Source organism: Symphalangus syndactylus, chromosome 4 (genome assembly GCF_028878055.3).
Source record: "Symphalangus syndactylus isolate Jambi chromosome 4, NHGRI_mSymSyn1-v2.1_pri, whole genome shotgun sequence".
NCBI classification, from domain to species: domain Eukaryota; kingdom Metazoa; phylum Chordata; class Mammalia; order Primates; family Hylobatidae; genus Symphalangus; species Symphalangus syndactylus.
This window is the reverse complement of record NC_072426.2, coordinates 17,652,823-17,675,776: the sequence shown is the minus strand read 5'-3', so window position 1 is coordinate 17,675,776 and position 22,954 is coordinate 17,652,823. Positions and strand designations below refer to the sequence as shown.

The following is a 22,954-nucleotide window of genomic DNA, read 5'->3' as shown; positions in this document are numbered from 1 at the left end:
CCATAAATCAATTTTATAATGGAATGCTGCCACAAGTAAAACATTTCTTAAACAAGCATGATAATGAAATATGGATGGGATTAACATAAATTCATCTTTTAACACATTATAAAAATATATTAATATTAATTTTTATATTTCTAAAAGCTAAACAACAGTTGAAGGTTGCAAATCTAATTTCTACTTTATTCTTGGCAATGCAAAACATTTTACGTCGTATTTTGAAGAAATAATGTATTTTTAAAGTAGTAAAAGAAAATTCAACTTCTTAGAACCAACCTAAATGAATTTAACTCAATTGTTGATTATAATAACCCCCTATTTAAACGGTCATTTTTACTAAAGGCTGTATATGCAAAATGCTTCTGGATTAGTGAACTAGGTATTAAAATATCTTACTTAAAAAATTAGTCTGTGTCTATATACTGTCAATAGACAATAAGATACAAGATATAAAACACAATATTTAATCAAACAATTTGCAAAGTCAGAAAATGACACAACAACTATGCTTTTAATGAAATCAGAGTTGTTAAGAAGGTGAGCTATTGCTTGATGACTCGTGATATGGCAAAAAAAGGTGATAATGACTTGAAAGAAAAACACATATAGGAACCAGGAAAACAGAAAAACTGATTTTATTTCATAGTTTTAAAAGGAGGTCTACTATTCATAGAGATTATGGCTGTATCACTCAAATCAAACACATTTCAGAGTTAAAAATAAACCAATATATTTGAACCATAGGAGAGATGGTAAACCTCTCACAAGGAGGAAATGACTTAAAAGATGGCGTGGCTGACTTTTGTTAAAAAGGCATTGTGCCACTAAGGTCTTATCAGTGACTGGTCATTTTTCTTAACGGCATTTTATCATTTTATGTTCATTATCATTCTATGACCATATCTTTCTATGCTAAAGGCCCCCTATAAAACATGAGGTGTGCATCTACTTAGGTATTTCTTTTTCTATATTATAGAAAAAAAAAGATTTAGACAAACCCCCTATATTATAGAAGAAACATTTAGACAAACTCTCTGTTCTAGGTCACAGAGAAGGAGTTGCTGTGGTATCCTGTTCTTTTCCACAAACTTTAAGGCAGGTGCTGTTTTTCCCATGAGACTTATACAAAGAGCAAAAGTACTCTGATTAATGCCATACTCCATGTAACAAAGAAAGGAAGATAAATGTAGCTGTGAGGAGATTTTAATTTCTAACATCATAGATTATCTCTCACCCTTACCACATAGAGAATTCCTACTGACTTCAAAGAAAGTTCTAAGTAGTGGGTAGAAAAAAAAAAATTAAAGAAATAGGTCCAAACCTCTGCCAGAAATTAAGAGTAAATAAAAGTGCTCAGGAAGTAACAGAGGCATCAGAGAAAGTACCCAAGACCCTACCAGTAAGTAGACTGGTGACTGGGGTTTTTTCTTTTTTTTAAGAGATGAGGAGTCTCATTCTATTGTCCAGACTAGAGGGCAGTGGTGCACACATGGCTCACTGCAGCCTCCACCTCCAGGGCTCAAGTGATCCACCTGCCTCAGCCTCCTGAGTTGCTGATGTCACAAATTATGAGTAAATAAAAATGCTCATTCTTTTTTATATATAGTGTGGTGCACTGTATTGTTCTCTCATTCAACAGAGAATTTCCAAAAGAGAGAAGGAAAGAGGCACTAGGAAGAAGCCACCATGACCAGCTGACTGGCTGAGTTCTAACACTGGCTCTGCTACTGTGCACAGGACCTTAGGAGCACAATCTATCTTCATTCCCTCCATCTATAAAACTGGATGGCAAGTAGGTGAACTAGATTAGTGCTTCTCCAGTTTCAATGAGAAAACGAATCACCAGGTTGGGGAGGGGGGTGGCTGAGCATGGTAAAAATGCAGATTTTGAGACAGTGGGTCTGATATACAGCCCATTTCTTTTCTTTTCTTTTTTCTTTTTTGAGACAGAATCTCGTTCTGTCACCTAGGCTGGAGTAAAGTAGCATGATCTCCATCCACTGCAGGCTCAGCCTCCTAAGCTCAAGCCATCCTCCCACCTCAGACTCCCAAGTAGCTGGTCCTACAGGCACACGCCAACACACCCTACTAATTTTCGTATTGTTTGTAGAGACAGGATTTTGTCATGCTGCCTAGGCTGGTCTCAAACTCCTAAACTCAAGCAATCCATCCACCTTGGCCTCCCAAAGTGTTAGGATTACAGGTGTGAGCCACCATGCCCAGCCCATGCAGCCCATTTCTAAGAAGACTACATTTTCCAGGAAGCTCTAACTGATACTATGCCATTATTCCATGGACCATCCCCTTTTGAGCAGTAACAAACTAGATGATCATTTAGGTTTATTTTAACTTCTGCAAATTGTTACTTTTAAAAATAATTTTTAGGAAGAAGAATAGACTAACGGTGAGAAAAACCGGATCAAGAAAATTTTAACTGGTCAGGGGACGCATTTTGCATGACCAGGGCACCTGCACATGTTACTATTCCGTTACAGCACTCATTACACTGTCCAGTGACCTTCTTTTAAACTGTTTTCTCCCTGAAAAGAGGGGCTGAGTGTTTCATTCTTGTATTGCAAGGCCTATCAAAGTACCTAAAAATATATTTGATGAATAAATAAAGAGTAGATAATTTTTTCACATTATTCCTCTATTCTGTATCCTTTCTGCCAAATCCAAAAGTACATTTGTTGATATTCAAGGTTTCCTCAGTGTCCAAGAACCCTTCCTACAGCTTTTCCCAGATCCTCCTCTATGTTGGCATAATAACTTTATCCTCAAGTCAACAACTCATCAACCCAGTATTTAGTGAATATGTGTGCTCTATAAAGCTCAATGACTTTTACTTCATTCCTTACTCCAGGGGAAAAAAGCAATGCCCTCACTTCTTTGCCCAACAATGCAAGGCATGCATTCATTCAACAACCACTTAACAAATCCCTGTTTTCAGTCTATAAAAGGCCACATTTTACACCATACCCTTCTCAAATTAGCCCTTCTAGTTCAGAAGGGTCAGAGAGCTTTAAAAAATTCAGCCTCCCAGTATTATCATGGAAGCTATAGTAACTGTCAACCCCTAATCCACAGCATAACAATTCCCAACCTTTTAATAATATTTGGATGAAATTCCTCCATGTCTTTACATGTTATAATACTATACAAGTTATGTTTGTCTTTCTGCATGTATTTGCATTAATATTTCCTTTAGTGCTTCTGATGAGATGCAAATATTCTATATTTCTTTCATATGTTTCCTTTTCCACTAAAAAGGGCTGTGTCACAATAGTGCCATACAATGATATGAAAATTCACCATTACTAACAGTTCCACCCAAGTTTTGAACCAAAAAAACGTTGGGGGACTAAAACAGTAAAGGAAAATCATGAATACTAATGCTTCATGTATTTTATGTAAACTTTAAATACATTAAAGTAAATTATCCGTATTTTCATTAACTCAAATGTTTAAAAATATATATTAATATTTTACAGCTAAATTAAATCCTCTAATTCATTTGGGCTACGTATTGAATCCAAATGTAGATTATACATATTAGCGTGACAGGAGATACATTTCTATTATGTTGTCAACATCCTAATCCTACACAGTTATCAGTGGGATTCCATGTCATGAATTCACTAAGAAAAAAGACTGAAAACTTCGACTAAAATCCTACCTCTCCTACCCCCACTGAAGTCCAACCCTGTCACCAAATAGTACAAAGATCCAAATACATTTTATGTAGCATTCTTGGGAATTTCTCTTTAGAAAGTTTTGGTGGGGTGGAGGGGGAATCAAAAATGACACAAATATAAATGGACTCTTGTCAAATTTACCAAATTATCCAAACTGTTTATCAAATTATTTTTATATTTTATACTATTAATATGCTTATTAACATGTTTGTACCTTCATGTGTTAATAAATTTGCTCTTATTTTGAGCCTATTAACAATTTTAAGCCTTTCATGTTGTCATGTAAACCTTTATCTAAAGTAGAATCATAAAATTTTAGATTTAGAAATGATCCCTTTATCTTAAAAATGCAATTCAGAGAGGTCAAGAGACTTGCCACTGCAGGTAAAGCAAGAGCCTCGTGTAACCTAGCAGCTGTTGTAGGCACTACTCAATCACCATGTACTTTAATCTTAAGGGAGAAAATTTCCCATCTTTTTTTTCTGAATTATAGGTACAAATGCTATATTTTAAGACTGTTCTTTCAAGGGAAAGAAAATAAGACAGACTTTTAAAATTTCCCTCAATAGAAAGAATGACAAGAGTTACTCAAAGGAGCCAAGTCTTACACTTCATTAGGTGCAGCATCTGGCAGACCTGGGCCAGGATCATGAATGCTTCAGAGCCATGACACAGAATAAGGGAAAAAGACGAAAGACTAAAGCCTAGAAAAGAGAAAGAGGCCTCGGCAAATACAAAGAGAACTTATGAGAAATCAGATTTAATCTCCATTTTCAGAGAGCGGAATTAGAACCAACATAAGTTATAGGAAAGTAAATTTCACCTGAATTCAGGAAATTTCTAACCAGTGGGTCTTTCCCTTTTGTACATAGCAGGAGCTGTCTCCCTTGGTAATGGGTTCCCATCATAGTTTGGAACGAAATTTAAGCAAACCTAAAGCCAAATATTACAGCAAATTGAGCTCAGGAGCAAAAGCCTTTATTTTAATTATGAGAATTACTAAGGCACATTACACCTTAACCCTTGTGGACCCTTAAAGAGTTAATAAATAGCTTGTAATGAAAATAATTTGAGACTGATTTATAAAGCTTATCCCAAGTGGGACTGATTTAATGTGGTCAGCAATCACACAATTTTATCTTTATTAAAAGGCTATATAATAATTATATAACTATGTGTTTGTCAAAATTCAAAAACTGTTCACTAAAAGGAGTCAATTTTACTATTTGCATATTATTCCTTTATAAAAAATGAGGGGGCCAGGTGCAGTGGCTCACGCCTGTAATCCCAGCACTTTGGGAGGCCGAGGCAGGCAAATCACTTGAGGTCAGGAGTTCAAGACTAGCCTGGCCAACATGGTGAAACCCTGTCTCTACAAAAAATACAAAAGAAAAATTAGCCGGGCGTGGTGCCGTGCGCCTGTAATCCCAGCTACTCAGGAGGCTGAGGCAGGAGAATCGCTTGAACCCGGGAAGTGGAGGTTGGAGTGAACTGGGATCACGCCACTGCACTCCTGCACTCACTCTGACAGAGAGAGAAAGAGAGACTCCTTCTCAAAAATAAAAAAATAAAAAAAAAAAGAGTGGTCCACTTGAAATGGGGTTGCCCTTGAATACCTTCCACCAATAAGTTTTTACTCTTAATCTGATTTTTATCTTAAGATCACATAGCATGGTGGAATAGATGGAACACACTCCAAAGTCATATACTACTCCTTTGCAGCAAAGTGATTTTGGCCAGATCACTTGGTCCCTGACCTCTCAATGCTCAACTAGTAGAGGAAGAGACAGACCTGAGAATTCAACTGCTATGCAGTGTGATGAGTGTAATGTCAGAGGAGTGTCTCATGTACAGTGGTAGGACAGAAAAGGGGAGAAGGCAGGGTTTAAACACAGACATTTGAACTTTTTTTCAAAGAAGAGGAATTTGACAAGCAGATAGGGAGAAAAGTCTTTTTTCAGGGGGCAGAATTAGAAAGACCTACAAAAGTTCCCTTAGTACAATGACAAGAGATATGCAAATGAGAATATCTGAATACCCTGAGAGAACTGAATGTATAAACAGCCCAGAAGTAGAAATAAAACAATCTGGAAATTAAGCAGACGTGATGGAGAGGATATATACAAAGGAAGAGGGCAGGAAATGACTGTGATGATCCCCTAGGAGGTCTTACAAACTACACTGAGGATGCTGGAATTTATCATGCAGATAATGAAGAGATACTTGATTGTTTTTGTTTGTTTGTTTGTTTTGAGACTGGGTCTGGCTCTGTTGCCCAGATTAGAATGCAGTGGCATGATCTCAGCTGACTGCAGCCTCCACCTCCAGGGCTTAAGCGATTTTCGTGCCTCAGCCACCCAAGTAGCTGGGACTACAGGTGCATGCCACAACACCCAGCTAATTTTTGTGTTTTTTGTAGAGATGAGGTTTCACCATGTTGCCCAGGCTGGCCCTGAACCCCTGAGCTCAAGCAGCCTCCCAAAGTGCTGGGATTACAGTCATGAGCCACCATGCCCAGCCAGTTGGCTTTTAAAAGATCATGGTAGAGGCAGTGGGGTGTGGACTGAGGGGAAGGGGATATGTCAAGAGGCAGGAAAACCAGCCGCATCAGTGGTTCCCAACTCTTGTCTACTACTAGACTACCCACGTAAGAATCATGTGCTTGTTAAAATTACAGATGCCCAGGTCCTACCCCAGACCTACTGAATCGAAATCTCTGTGGGTGGGACTGGACACTATGATCTGAGCTCTCCTGGGTGATTCTGACAGGCAGGCAGACTTGGAGACCACCAGAATGTAAGAGATGATGGAAACCTGGGTCAGGGAGCTGCGCTGGCAATGAACAGGATAGGTAGATACGAAGGTTTTGTGGGTAAAATCTACAGACTCCACGACTGTTGTGGATGTGAGAAAGAGAGTCAAAGAAAAGTTCAGGATTACTCCCAGATTTCTGGTCTATATGGCAACACAGACAGTGAAGTCATGATCCGGAACAGAGTAAAGGAAGAGGAGCAGATCTGGGAGAAACTGGTCAGGTGAATGTTAAACATCTCACATCTGAGCTACTTTTGGGACAGCTAGGTGGAGGCGTCCAGTAGCCTCTGGAGCTGCAGAGGAACTGCCAGGGCTGTGGACACACAGAGGGGTCACTGACAATGACAATCACACCAGTTTGAGGTCACAAGGGAAGGAGCCCGTAGAGTGAGAGAATAACATGAAAAAGGAACGACTCTGAGGACAGGTGAAGATGAGTGGGTGAAATGGCAGCAAATAAGCCAGAGAGGCAGGAAAAGAGAAAACCACGTCACAAAGACCGAGAAATTTCCAAAACGAAAGGGTGCAGAACAGAATCTATAGCTGGAGAACCAACTGTTGTTCCCTTTTCTTTTTTTAATGAGGAAATAGTTACTTCACAGGGTTAAGATGTGATAACTAAATGAACCAAAGTATGTGAAGGTTCCCAGCACACATGGACACCACGACGTCATGCATTCCCTTCTGCTGCAGCCTATTCTCTCCCAAATTTACATCTTCACAAGTATGTCTCATGTCAGAGATAATCTGAGCCCCTCCCCTTAAAAGTCAAGCCCCTCAATGTCTTCCAGGATTTTTCTTCTCAACCTAGAGAGCTCTATATTCTGAATATGGACTCTCAAATCAGACTTACCAGCATTAGACTCCTCACTTACCAGCTGAATAAACCCAAGAAGTTACTTAGTGCCCCTGGCCTTACAGATGATAGCAGGGCTGTTGTGAGGAATAAAACAATATGTATACAGCATCTGACACAGTGTCAGAGTTCAATAATTTTTGGCATTTCATTATTATTGACACTGATCAACCACTAAATCCTCCTCTATCTTCAAAGAGAAGAGTTAAACCAAATTAAATAAAAATTACCATGAATAAACAAACTTAGAAGAGTTTACACTGAGAAGAAAAAAACATTTTATGACATAGACTGAGAAGACATTTTATAATTCTGTATTTATTTATTTAAGAGATAAAATATATAAAAATTCCCACTCTGATTTTTAAAATTATTTAGAGAGGCTATTTTTAAAAACTCCTTTTCATGACAATGTAAACTAGATTTTAATAAATAATAAAATGCCTGTAATCTAAGTTTTCAACTAACCCAGGTAACTTCTACTTAACATACAAACAACTATAATTAATACTTACAACAAATTATCAGTATGTTTATTAAAGCAACTTCCTTAGAAACCTCTAACAGACCTATTTTTTTTTCTGATTTCTTTTAAAGCTTTTTGCAACTCAGGATCTCCACCAGTCAGAACGAACTATCTTCCCCAAGTAAGCTAACCTAGTAAAGTTTTACTATTAATCTCCCAAAAGAAAAAACAGTAATTAAAAAAAATTTAGAACATCCAAACCCCTAGAAGAACTAAACAAAAGGTATACAAGAATACAGTAGGAAATCATCTTAGATGATGGCAAGGGGAGTCATATGGAGCAGAGGCAGCTTGATACAGGGAGAGGGACAAGACGAATTAAAAACCTAAATTCTAGCTCTGTCGTTTACTTTCTAGCCCCATGATTATGAACCTGAAACTCAGAGCCACTATTTTTGCATGTGTAAAGTGAAGGTGATAATAAGATTAACCAAATCATTGGCGCTTTTTATTCAGGTAAAATGAGCAACAGTTACTGATCAATATAATATGGTTCTGGAAGACATACAAAATTCCTGTTAGGATAAAAAATAATTAAATCTAAATACATCTATCATTTGATTTTTACATTAATAACTTAAGCACGTTTAAAAATTCTTCTTTTTCCATAACAGTACACAGCAGTAGATTGCAAAACAAATTAGGAATACTCCATTCCCTTGTTATTCAAAGTAGAGTCCATGCACCAGCAGAAAAGCCTCACCTGGAACCTTACAAGAAATGCAGAATCTCAGGCCTCACCCCAGAACTACTAAATCAGAATCTGCATTTTAATAAGATTCCACAGTGACTTAACACATTAAAGTCTAAGGAGCACTGCTCTGGTCTACTCAGAAATGTGAGCCTACTTTAACATGTAATTAAGTCACAAAATAAAGTTGGCTTGATTTCTTCCTAGATTCTATCTGAATAAATCGGCCACTTCCTCATCTTCTAAAACCATCTATATTTGTTTAATCTACCATAAACAAAAGAAGAACACGAGTCTAACAATCGCTAAATACTGAGCAGCCTCAGGAGTATATTCAAGACACCAAGAAGTCTGTACTATATTATTCCCTAAAACTATCCATCCTTTAATTTGTTAAAACCAACAGTTGCAAATTAATTCCTTTTTTTTAAAACATCTGGCTACTGATCACCACTAATATACTAAGTGATATTGAAAATCCATTTGCCTTTACTGATTACACAAAAAGGTTACCTATTAGTATGTCACACTGTACAGTGCAAGTACCCCAAAGGGTAACTGTAGTCTTTTTCTTAAGGAAACAGTCAATGTCTTCCTCCATTTCTTGTAAATGTCATGAGGGCCAATGTTACAGCCCTTGTTCCTTGCTGTATCGTTGTAACAATGCTAGGTATGTATGAGTCTTCAAAACATTTGTTAAAAGAAATTTTCAATGAAAACTGTAGACAACGGTTGTCAAAAAGAGTCTGGGAAAGAGCCTATTTCTAACAAATGGAGTAAACTGTATACACCTTAAAGGCCTCTCCTAGGTTCAAATCTAAAATGTGATGCTTAAGATATTCCTCAAGCCATGTCTATCAGTGAGGTGAAAAAGGCAGAACTACAAGAGAAGGGCCCTTCAAATACAACTGGACAAATGAGGCAGGTAATGAACAATCTGAGATACACTCTAGAAATAAACAGATTCTGAAAGTGGTGGGTGAAGAACAATATGATCAGTTTCCTGTATAGTCAGCATAATTGTCAGGGAAAATTTCTGTTCTAACCCCTATGTACTCAAAAAAGAGGATGGAAGGTTTGAGTTTGGAAGAGCACCTGGATGAATGGGAGGAAAGGGTAGCTTTTGCAGAACGCAGGGGTAGACAAGGCAGAGGCTGGGCTAAAAAATGGCAAAGAAGTCAGAATGTGGGCAGACAGGAGGGAACAGAGACCTTCACCACTGAAAGAGGGGAAAGCTGCAATGTCTCAAGGTATGAGGGAGCCGGTGCCCTGAGAGTCATTCAGCACAGGGTTAAAACAAGATGTTTCCTCTAACTCAGTTCTATAACAGTTACCCAAGAGCCTGAAAGAATGGAGGACAGAGTTAAAAAGCAGAGGGAAAAAGAATTTTCGTTGCAAGTTTGCCTGAATAGAGATCATAATAATGGTAGAAAGTGAGAGAAATTATAAAATTTCCTAGAGCAAGCAAAAAATAAGAACAGATTCAGAAGCTGTAAAGGAGAAAAGACAGTTAACACAGATGAGAGAATCAATGTGTGATTCAAGCTGAAGCCTGGTTACCCTGGGATTTAATTTGACAGGGTTAGTATTAGATGAATCAGGTTCAGGGAAAGTCAGTTTACTCACCTGGAAAATGGGGATAATAACAGTACCTAGCCCAGTGGAACATGAGGACTAAATGTGATAATACATATAAAACACTGGACACAGTGCCTGATACTTAGTAAGCATCCAATCAATGTTCACTATTATTACTGGGCAATAAAATGGTATTTATTGAATAAATAAGTAGGCTATGTTGCATTATAAAAAGGTGACTGTTGGGAAGGAGAAAGAGCTTGATCCTATTCTAGCTCTGTTACTTTCTAGCTATGTAGCTTTGAGTCTATTTCTTCATCCATAGATGGTTAAATAATATCTAACTTATAGAGATGATCTGAAAATTAAATATAAGGTGTATAAAATACAGTACTACAGCATCTTAAAATGGTCCTATACTAAATGCTCAATAAATGGTAGTGAGTTTCATCATGTGCAGATGATATCTGGTTTCAAACTCCTGACCTCAATGATCCACCCGCCTCGGCCTCCCAAAGTGCTGGGATTACAGGCGTTAGCCACCGCGCCCAAGTGCAGGTGATGTCTAAATGCATGACTTCAGAAAATGGCCTATTCACAAAAGCCAGTTCATGGGGGAAAAGGAGACAATTTCAAGGGAGAAAATATATCTCGAGAGAGAGCTGAAGAATGTCGCCTCGTTTCCTGGAAGCCAAGATCAGAATACAAGTAGTTTCCTTCTCTCCCTGTTTCCAAATTTTGCTGGGCTTCTCAGAAAAAGTAGCCATAAAACTTAATCTGGGAGTTCCAAGTTCAACCATCCACCCAGTGCTGCCAATGAACTCAAAGCTTTAAGAAAATTGAAACGGTGTTTCCCTTGAGCAAAAAAGATGGAAGATACCATTAGAGTGTGTGAGTGTGTGAGTTAATGGGAACTTTAGCCAAAATCTTCCCTTGACTCTTAACAGTTCTATAAGTTGAATAGACACTGGGTAAAATATTGTTAGTCCTGAATGAATTTCATTATCCTTTCACTAACAAGTTTCTAGCTCTTGTATTATGCAATTTGGCAAATACTTTCATAATTCACTTTGAATACCCTTTTTTTAAAACAATCCTACACCATCATATGGAAGTTAACCATCTTCTCAGGCTAAATATCACATTTTGTATTCTACATATATTCACATATTTGTGTATGTATGTAGTATATGAATAAATATCACTTTGTAGTTTAATCTCATATACCAGCCTTTATAGTACCTTTGAACATTTAGATGTCTTTCTTTAGATGATCTCTGGTAATATTATGACTTTGTTCAGATTTAGTATTCTAAATAGTGATACTTTGTAGATAACAGTAAAAGAAAAGGTAAAATAAAAGAGAAGTATAGATTACAGGCCTGATTATTTCTTTCTTGCTAGGCTAGTGTGACGGGAAGACAAGAGCACTGGGCTAGGGACAAAACAACCGTGCACACTCATTTGCACTATAGTGACCACCTACAAAAGTTACTTCTGTAAATCTCAAGGACTTCTAAATACATGGAAAAAATGCCTTCAAGGCCTATCTCCCAGAGTTATTGTGAAGTTCTTGGTAAAACTATAAAGCAAAATACAAAGCTGAAGTTTTCTTTCTTGTTATTTGCTACTTTCTAGCCACTTGGATTTTTTTTACGCCAACAGCTATATAGTCTCTTTATAAAGTCATTTTACTTTAAATTGAAAAAATAAAGAAGAATTGACTGTTTTACCATTGAGCACTGAAGAGATCATTTCTACAGGTGCTAATGTATTAATTTTATAATATATGAAATTCTTGCATTGTGGTAAAAAGAAAAGCAATAACATAAAATATACCATCTTAATCATTTTTAAGTGTACAGTCCAGTATCATTAAGCATATCCACATTGTTGTGAATCTCTGGAACTCTTCCATCTTGAAAAACTGAAACTCTATACCTATTAAACAAGTCCTCAGTTCTCCTTCTCCCCAGGCCCTAGCAAACATCTTTCTACTTTGTTTCTATTAATTAGACTACTTTATTTATTTATTTATTTATTTATTTATTGGGCCACGATCTTACTCTGTCACCCAGGCTGGAGTGCAGTGGCACAATTATGGTTCACTGAAGCCTTCACCTCCCAGGTTCAAGTGATCCTCCTCCCTCAGCCTTCTCAATAGCTGAGACTAGAGGCATATGGCACCATGCCTGGCTAATTTTTAATATTTTTTTGTTGCCCATGTTGGTCTTGAACTCCTGGGCCCAAGTGATCCTTGAGCCTCCACCTCCCAAAGTGCTAGGATTATAGGCATGAGCCACTGGGCCCAGCCTGAATTTGACTACAGTAGAGGGTCCATATAAGTGGAACCATAATGTCACATACATAATTATCTTTTTGTGACTAGACTATTTCACTTAGTATACAAGGTTCATCTATGTTGTAGCACATGTCAGAATTTCTTTCCTTTTTAAGGCTGAATAATATTCCATTGTATGTATACACCACGTTGCGTTTATCCATTTATCCATCAATGGACATCTGGGTCGTTTCCACCTCTTAACTACTGTAAATAATGCTGCTACGTACATGTGTGAAAAAATATATAAAATTAGTTAAAAACACACATCTGTGCTCAAGTTTTTGTTTGATAAGTGAATAAAAATGAAAACAGAAAAGCTTGCTCCTTGGAATTCTGCAGTTCAAAATCACAAATGCTTTTATGTGATTATACCTGACAGTGAGTAACTGATGCCCTCAATGGACTAATGCATTTGTCTTTCCAATTCCAAAAATTTTACTCTAATACAATATAATCATAAACAAAACATTATACTAAGGTATTTGTTTACAAATGGTAATATTTCATGAAGAAAAATATGTGGCAGAAGATTTTAAAAATTTGTATTTTGATTAGTTAAGGAACATACTTATACCAAAACCATTTAGTTTCTTTTGTTTTCTCTTCTGTAACACCTACACATTTTTATCAATTTTATAAAAATCTTAAGCCATACTTCTAAACTTAAGTAAAAAATGCTCATGTATAAAGTGTTTATAATAGAAAATCATTTGTAATGATATATGTTAAAATTTCACATTTTCTATTGGAAAAATATGAAGACTGAGTTTAGACTGATTATCTAGGCTGCTGTTTTAGGAGATGTTATAAGGATTCAATAAACTAAGCCTTAAAGGTTATGTAGTTCAACCCTCTCACAGCACAGGTAGAAATAACAGACCCAAAGAGTCACGAATAACTTGCCTAAAACGACATAATATGCCATCCTCAAAAGCTGAGTATCACAAAATAAATGTAATATATAATTGAGATAATTTTATTCTTTAATATTATTGCTACTGTTTCGATCAAATAGTTGGCTCTTGGTTATTCAAGGAATCCAGATAATTAAACAGGTATAGTGTTACAGCAACAAAAGCAATGTTATTTCAAAACAGATGCTTAAATATCTGTATACTTTTGTTTCTCTATTCATCTACCTATTTCTTATAAAGCAAATTTTAAAAAGTAAAAAGGACTAAATAAGAATCTGTTATTTGTACTATTTAGGCAGTGTTGATAACAGTTTTGCTGGAAAAAAATTTTATTTACTACAAAGAATGAGGTTTCTGAATCCCCAATAAATGTATGTTTATTTGAAATTGCTTTACCTATTCCAAGAATAAAGAAAGTGACATCTATATCTAGACTTTTAGAGTCAGGTAGGACCTTACAGATTACCTAATTTAACCCTCTTAATTTACAGAAGAACAATGCTGAGAACTGGGAAGGCAAAGGAACTCGTCCAAACTCTCACAGCAAATCAGCAGCAGACCAGGACTAAAACCTAGGTCATCTAAATCCCAGTCCAGAATTCTTCCCACTCACTATACCACACTGCCCTCCTCACTTCCACACAAGGCAATGCTTCTGCACAGACAATGAAGAGAACAATCATATCTGATTTTGTATGTCTTGGAATCTTCAGTTTTTATCTGTTTTGTGCTTCTAAATGACTTAATGGCCTGGTTTACTCATTAAATTTAGTGAACAGCAACTGAATTAATGACCAACTGATAAAAAAATATCATTCTTTTAAAAAACTCTCTGGCCGGGCACAGTGGATCGTGCCTGTAATCCCAGCACTTTGTGGGGCTGAGGTGGGCAGATCACATGATACCAGGAGTTTAAGAGCAGCCAGGGCAACATGGTGAAATCCCCTCTCTATGAAAAACAAAAACAAAAACCTTCTGTAATTTAGTGTGGTCTAAAGCCTTATTCATGTTTAGCAACCACAATATATCATGATTCAAAATCATGCTAGATTAAGAGGGTCATCTCCTGATACATATCATATCAACAAATACATGTGATAATCTCTGATGTTGGAAAGATACAAAGGAGTGAAGTGGTAAATAATAACGAAAGTTTAAACAGTTTGAGACTAGGGTCATAGAAGGAATGGCACAGGAAATACATGAGTAATTACTAAAGACAATGAGCTCCTATGAGACAACAACTTGCTCCAGGGTACCATGAACAAGAAAGGCTTTGCAAAGGAGGACTATTGTACTGGGTTCTGGTAAAAGGTATCTGGAGAGGTAAACAGGGAAAAGGTGGGTAGAGGCAAGGGGAATGGTGGGATGAGAAACATAAAGGTGGACATGTATACATTTTACTCTGTTATCCCAGTTGGCTAGAGCTGCAGGTCTTTGGGCAGGGGAATACTGAAGGATCAAGCTAGGAAGTTAATGTGGACCTTGGCTTTAAAAGGCCATGTATTTCCTTCCATCTGCTTTCTGAAACCCAAACCCACATGATTTTAAAATATATATTCTAATGGAAAATAAAACAATAGCACCTTCATTTGTTAATAGGCAAAATGTCCTGATAATGAAGAGGAAAAAAAGCCATCTAAAGTGAAAAAAGATAGACTGTTACACTACTCATTTCGGTGTGCTAATATATGCCTAATTCAGAATAATAAGTAGCTCAATAAATGAAAAATACTTATGTTAATAATGTTAAATCATTTACAGGTGACATTATCCACAGGACTTGAGGAAAAAAATAAGAAAACAAATTGAATTTTTAAAGGATGACCAAGTGCTCTGTGGCTCTTAAGTTTACGAAAGTGCCATCTGATATAATTATCTGCATAATTCTTAAAACTTTGTCTTCCTAAGCCAAAGAATCTAAGTTAAAATAGTTAAAACTGTGTCCTGACACCAGTTTTAGAATCTGCATTGTTTACCCTCCTGGAATTCCATCTGCAATAGGATGTTTTACTTTATGCTATCATTGGGTAATGGACAAGAGCATTAACTATTAAAGTCTAGCAGTCTGCCACCAAAAATCAGACTGTGGTGAAGGAAACCACAATAAAAACCAAACCAAAACAAAAAACCATAAAATGGTATGGACATCCCAGAGGCTTCAGGGAGCTTATGAGTAAAGGATAACTAGGACCTCCCTGAAAACAGTGACCAAGGGAGATCCTGTGTTAGAAGCTGGTCATGTTCCTTTCTTTTTTTTTTTTTTTTTTAATTAGCTGCCTACAACATGGAATCAGAATGTCTTTTCTCAAAGAAATATTCAAAGAAAACCGCGTTACCAGGCTAAGCCAAACAAATAAACCTATTTTAGATAATAACATAGATGAAAAACCAAACATTAACTGTGACAAATAATAAAATTAATGTAAGCATACTGTGCAATATTTAAAATACATGCTCCTCAGGGGCCTAGCAATCCCTAAGACAAACCTGCTTTTACTTCAGCTTATTTGAGCTGAGTTAAACATCCCCTCCCACTAGCCCCCAGCTTCATCAAACCTGGATGACTCACTGGCCTGACCCTTAAGCACCTTCCCAGTTTCCATGGTTTTCAGTCAGGCTGTTCCCCTTGCCTTTGACACCTTTTGCCGTAGTATGCCTCTCCAAATACTCTGACAGTACTCACATCAACTCCTGTGGTGAAACAGCTAAAATATTCTAAAAACAACCTGTATATTCCTTTCAGTTAGGAGAAGAAGAGATGAGAAGAGCAGGGAAGGACTTTTCTGATCTTCCCTAGGCCCCAGCTAGGCCTGAGTCTGACAGATCACACTGCCTCCAGACCATGATATCATGGAAAGGTTGAATGACAGTGACCCCCTAGACTTTGCAAGCTGCATGAGAGCAGTGACCAAGTGTCCTCCTTTCCTCCCCAGAGCCTAGAACTGTGCCTGTACATGGCAAGTGAATACGGAAAGAAATGGTATCATAAGCCTGGCTTCCACATTTTGTCATCCTACAGCTCTCCTCCCTCTTCCTGTACCACTCATCCCTCCTCCTTTCTGACCCCTCCAAAGTGAATTCAAGGACCCAGCAAGTTATGTTCTAACTGCAACTACCAAGTAGACAATTTTTTTCACCAAAATGTGGGGTACTGTATCTGTGAAAAGAGGGCCAATGCCAATCATTACCACCCCCAACCAACAGACAGCACCCATACCCTGTGAACAACAGCTATTTAGAAACAAATGGTCAAAAGATATATGGCCTCACAGGAGACACCTGGCTTTACTGTAAGCATCCTACTAACTCTCTAGGGTGTTTATATGCTAAATGTCAGGTATGCAAAAAAGCTATTAAACGTTTATTAAAAGCATGAATAAATGAATAATGTAGATAAGTTGGGTATTCATAAATTGGGGAATATTTAGATTCATCGGTTTAAAAAATGTATATACAACTTTTATTAGATATATACTTTGAGCCTAGGACTCCAATCCTAATAATTTAAATGTACTCATGAAGTGAAAGAATAGAAGAAAAAAACTAACATGATGACATGGAATACCTACTGTAATACTAACAACTAGTATAAAGTCCTACACCAGCCTATACTTTAATATAAACCAACGCTAATTTCCCGGTTCAAAATGTCTACAAATATAGAGAAATAAAAATTATTTTTGTTGTTTTTCTAAAAGTACAGCTCTTTCAAAGTTTCAATTCCAATGTACAAAGTGTTAATACCATAGTAAAAGTAACATTCTTGTTAACATATTATGGATCATATTTTGTATTTGCTACATATGTGCCTCTGAAAAGCCCAGTTTTCAGACATCGCTTTGGATATGTTTGGATATTTAAAGCACCATTTGATATAATAGCACAAAATGGCATTTAATGAATTAATAAAAGAATGAAAGAAGCATGTAACTACAGCACTAAGAATGACAGCAGCCAAGGACAAGGAGCCTACCTCGCTTCTTGCTCTCCCTCAATAATTTGCATCCTTTCACCACACTCATCACTATTTCTCAAGACCATCTTTCTATCCCGCCCATTTTTGTTTCCCCTTCTTTCCAAACATCTGACTCACCAACTTTTGTTTAACCTCATCTAATAAGCTACTTTTCTACTTTGATATCCCCCACCCAGATTTTCATCAAATTATGCTGAGAGGTGGAATCAGAGCAGAGTGAATGAGTCCAAAAAAAAAAAAAGGAACACCAGGAGCACAGAATGAAGGAGAGTAAACGTAAATGGGACACGACAGACTTCAGGTCTATTCGGCCTAGACCTGAAAAATACTCCTCCTCACACAGCAGTACAGCAGAACAGACTATATCCACTAAGCCTCTCTGTTGGTTAAGAAATGCCATCTGCCTACATAAGGTAGCTCATTACAGAAAGCAAGGAAGCAGTCTCAGGTTTCGTAAGTGGATAGGCAAATACCTTCCTTGGGCCTGCTAGTGAGAGCTCACTCGTGTTCTAGGGCTACTCTCACTTCTCAGGCTTTGCCCACAATATTATATTATTTTATATGCCCTTCAAAGCCTAGTAGCAAGCTTTCACATGCGGCAACTGCACAAAATTTCCTGTTTCATTTGTGTGTTTTTTGTTTTTTTGGTTTTTTTTACGCAAACATCATCAGGAAGGAATTCACCATCACAGAAAGGTGCATTCTACCTTTGCCCTCAATTTTTCCTTCTGAGACTCAAGAGATGGGAAAGCTCCGGGATAGGATAGGAATGACAGGACTGAGAACTCCTGGGTGTGGCTCTGGCTATATGGAGACTGGAGGATCTCAACAGTGTCTAACTCCTAGGTGTTGGAAGTGCAATTACCTGCTAAAGAACTTGCCTGATGTTCAGCTCTATACAATTGTGTAATGGGAAGCCCTGATGCAACGTTTAAAGAACTGAAATCACAGACATGAAGGGAAGGGCACATCTTTCCCAGTTTTTTCAGGAAGTCTAACATCAGTGTAACTACACATAGGAAAAAAAAAAAACTTGAAGAAACACTGCATTGAAAACTGCCTTTTAACCATTTTCAGCTGTAATGGCTTATTAAATAGCTTATTTCCCAGTATCAAAGTTGGGATCTTCTGAAAAAGAACATACTTTTCTAAAGAAGTGAATGCAGTATTAATGTCAAATAATCACTTTGTCTCTCACAAAAACAATTCCAGCAAACGTTTTTCCCACAACATAAGCCCTATGTATCGGACCACATTCATGCTGTAACCACTGTCTAATCTGTCTAATTTACTCTAACAACAATAAACACAAAAATTACAGGAGTACATTTTCATTTCGAAGTAGGGAAGGCAGAGTCATAAGATGGAACGTTAATATCCTTCACTGATAGGATGCAGTGTGATACTGCAAAAGGACCAGAAAAATTCACATCGTAAAATCATTTCTGAAATCCTTTAAGCCTTATTTTAGATTTCAAAGACTTTTAAATGCTTTAAAATCAAAAGCAGCGAAGCAAATGAAGAAATAAACAGTAAAATGTAAAAATATAATATCACAATTGGACGCTAGGAACGCTGCATAAATCAAACAATTGACAGCCCTGCCAAATTAACTGCAACAGCTAAAGTTTGCTGATTTAAGAACTGTATATATGTAGGCATCTGGGACAACCTCTAGGTGTTGCTGTAGAGACCCCCTTCCTAAAGACTGATTTCTTCCCTGGTGTTTTGGCCTCCCCCTCCCCCTGACTGCACTGCAGTGCGCAAAGCCATTACAGACAATCACTTCAAACATATTTGCTGTTGAAAATGCCTCGGAAACTAACATTCTTCAAGGTTCAAGGAGCCAAACAATGTTATTTTACTTTTCAGTCCAAATTATACTATAGATGAAGGAGCTAGATAGAAGAAAAGATTAGCAGGGTTGTGTCAAGGCAACCAGGAGGCTGAAGAAACCTCCTGTACCTTCAGCTGCCCCTGAAGCCCTCCTTCCTCCCCAGCCCGCTCTCCATACAAAATAGGACTAAATGTTAAAAGGAATCCTGTGCACCGGGAAGAACTGCGAGGCGAGCTCGGGAGATGTGGGAGCACAGGGTGGGGCGGCTCCTCCTGCGAGGAGCTCCTGGCTGCACAGGCTCCATCTGATATGTCAGCTCCCGCATCCAAGAGCTGATGAGAGATGGAGGGAGCTCAGAGGAAAACCCTGCGAGTGTCGGGGGAGGGGAGGCCTTAACATTCGGATCAGATTAACCAGTGCTCAACCGCAGTGCCCGCGCCGGCCCCTCCGCTGATCCTCGGCATCCGAAAGCCGCAGGGCGCGGGGGCCTGTGGGGCCGGGCCCGGGCGCTACGAGACCAGGGGCAGGTGACCCCCGTGGGGGACCGAGCGAGGATGGGGAAGTCAGCAGCTTTACCTGCGATGGACCAGGTCCAGCGGTAGAACTCTACTGTGTCGTTGAGTGCCGTGGACACTACGTTTAGGACACTACCCGGCTCCGAGTCCAGGAGCCCCATCGCGGCGATGAGCGGGCGCTGGCGGCAGGAGAAAGCGGAGACCCCGAGAGAGGGCGGACCCCGGGGTCGGTGGCGGCCGACGGGGCGAGCGGCGGCCGGGTACTCCTTTAACGGCGGCGGCCCGGCTGCGTCTTCTCCTCCTCCTCGAGGCGCCGCGGCGGCGGGGATGCGGCAGAAGGCAGGGCCAAGCGGAAGGCGTCGTCGAGGTTCCCGGGAGAAAGACGAGGAGGTGGAGGAGGCCCGGCCGCCAGCACAGTGCGCTGCCCCAGTCTGCCGCCTCGCGCCGCCGCCCCTCCAGTCTCCTCAGCCGGCGTCACGTGGCCGCGCGCGGGGGCGGGAGGCCGGCCGCCCCTCCTCCCTCGCTCCCTAGTATTGGGACTCGCGGGCGTAGGGATGCTGCGCTCAAGGGTGCGACGCGAACCGGGCTCGCGCAGGCGCGCGCGGTCGCGCGGGAGAGGGACACCTGGGCCCCTCGTTGGCCCCTCCCCGCACAAGTCGCCTCATTAGCCTTCCCCGCCCCTGTCCCGGGCATCGGCCCCTGCGGGGGAGTTCACCGCCTCCCCACGGGTGACTTCTTATCCGCCCCGGATACGTCCTGGGAAACAGGACACGGGAAGAATGGGTGTTCTGTGGGCAAAGATGAGGTAGGCGTGGTGCTTTGGTCCTTCCCTGACACTCACCTCGATTTCACTTGTGTTCCTGTTTCTTTGACCTCCACCAGCACATGCCTGTCACCATGACATGAGAAGTGCATGTGTTACGCCTCTGAAGAAGTGAAGGGTATTTGTCTTCCATGCTTCAGCGGTGGAGAATAGACTCTGGGGTCGACCCATGAACAAATCAGCATATAATTGAATGAATGCTTGCATGTGTTTTGTAGACTCTTTTACTATACATGGAATGAACAAAGCAATATAATTGTGCTAAATTAGGCCATTAGTAGTTCAGAGAAGAGGGAGAACCGAGAGGGGCTTACAGGTGAAGTCCGCCTGAACCTAAAGAAGTTGAGGTGAATCTGAAAAAGATAATCCCTCAAGAGGCAAAGGGCAATTTAGTGTAGAGAGGAAAACAAAGTAATTGTGGCTATTTTGAAAAATTGTTTAGGTAAGGTATAGGAGAGCCTACCCTTGAAAAGTAAAAAGAATACACTACTTGCAATTCATAATTTGATGGTTTCTCACATAAAACAAGATTTTTGAGAATAGTCCAATAACCTTTTCATCTACTTGTTTTTTGAATGTGTCACCTACTTGTTTAACCTTTTCTCCACTTGCTCATTTTGGATGCTACATTTTAAAGACCGCTGAGTCAAGTGTCTTATTGTTCCTGCCCTTTCATACTGTTAATGTGAATACTATCTTTTATCATACTGAAATGATCTATTTCCCAATTGACCTGGTTATATATTGTCTATATTTTATATTGGAAGCATCCTAGATGGTAAGAATTATGTTTGGTTGCTTGATGAGTACCTAACCCCGTGCTATAAACAGTAATTAATAAATATTTATGATGACAAAAATATAACATGTCTTTCAGAGAATAATAAGGATTATTGTGAGTGGCAGGAACTTTACTGCCGAACTAAAGCAAACACAGACTTCTTTAAATGCCCTATTCTTGAAATTAACCAAATAAAATGTAATTTGTTAATTTGTAAATATATTTGCAAAACTAAAGTTTTCTGGATTGGAATGACAATTTCTCAAGTCTCAATCCTAAATTATGTGTAACAGATTCTAGTAGCTATATAAAAAAAAAAGAGTCCAGTCAAGTCTCTTCATTTAGGGAGTGGATAAATACCCATTCATTTACGGTGATGATCTAGCAAAGTTCGGATTAGTTCGAGCTTCACCTAAAAGTTTGATTACTATTTCTATATTGTGGAATCCTGGATTTTTTAGGGAGAACAGATCTCTACCCATACTTCCATTCACACACGCAACACTGCAGCATAATATTTAATACAAGGAGACATTGTTAAAACAGCTTCAGGTATTTCCCTGATATTTCTTCTACAGTGGAGGTCAACTTAAGTCCCTATTCTCTAGGGGGCGCCAGTCACGTATAAGAAAATCATAGATGCGATAACCTTCAGCTGGGAATGGCTGTCACACAGGTATCACCGTGTCCACACTCCACCTGTAAGAGTAGAATGTTTATTTACATTTATAAGCTGTCTAAACATATACCAAGAACCAGAACATAAAACTTACCCAATCTGGAACCCTATTACCTGGCATGAATAAGTGGTTTGTAAATACCAGTGACTGCCCGGAACCAAAGCTTAGCTTGTTTAGTTGTACAAAGGGAGGGAACCCCGCATGTCTGCCACCTAGAATAACAGCCATCTAACCAAAATCTTGGTAGCATCAGAACAGAGTAAAAGCAAAGACAAGCAACAACAGCATCTGCAAATTTTGAGAACAGAGTTCTTTCATGTGGATCAAATGCAATTAGGATACAGTTACCTACAAAACCTAAAGGAGAGGACATTTTATCATAATTTTTTTTTGTATAAAATAGCAATTTTTTTTCTTTTTAGAAACAGGGTCTCACTCTATCAGCTAGGCTGGATTGCGGTGGTGCAATCATAGGTTAGTGCAACATCGAATACCTGGGCTCGAGCTATCCTCCTGCCTCAGCCTCCTAAATAGGTGATAGAGAAGGAGGACTGGCTGTGTGGCCCAGGCTGTTCTCAAATTTCTGCCTGCAAGCAATCCTCCTGCCTTGGCCTCCAAAACCACTGGGATTACAGGCATGAGCCACCATGCCCAGTACAAAATATTTTTAAATGTCCTACAGTCCATACAAGGTTAGCAACATAAATCAAGCTATCCACCTTTTTTTCCTAGTCCACCTTTCCATGTTGGTAATATTGTCAGCAACTTCTGCTTTCAAAGAAAAGTGAACCTGAAAGCCTGTTGAGTCAGGAGTAAAAAGAAATAACCTAATTAAAGAGTTGTAGAGAAAGACTTTAAATCTTCTAGAAGTAAATTTTGCTACATGGATGCTACTTAAAGAAAATGGAGAAAATTGTT

At 38.9% G+C, this 22,954-nt stretch overlaps 1 protein-coding gene across 1 annotated transcript in view; it reads right to left on the bottom strand.

Moving 5' to 3' along the window:
* Positions 1 to 20,332, bottom strand: part of ELOVL4 (ELOVL fatty acid elongase 4) — a 32,610-nt gene extending 12,278 nt beyond the window's left edge. Inside the window, exon 1 of the mRNA XM_055274182.2 lies at positions 19,814 to 20,332. Within this exon, the coding sequence (XP_055130157.1) occupies positions 19,814 to 19,913 (100 nt within the window). The 5' untranslated portion in view covers positions 19,914 to 20,332. The remainder of the gene's footprint in view (positions 1 to 19,813) is intronic.
* Between the last annotated feature and the right edge of the window lie 2,622 nt (positions 20,333 to 22,954).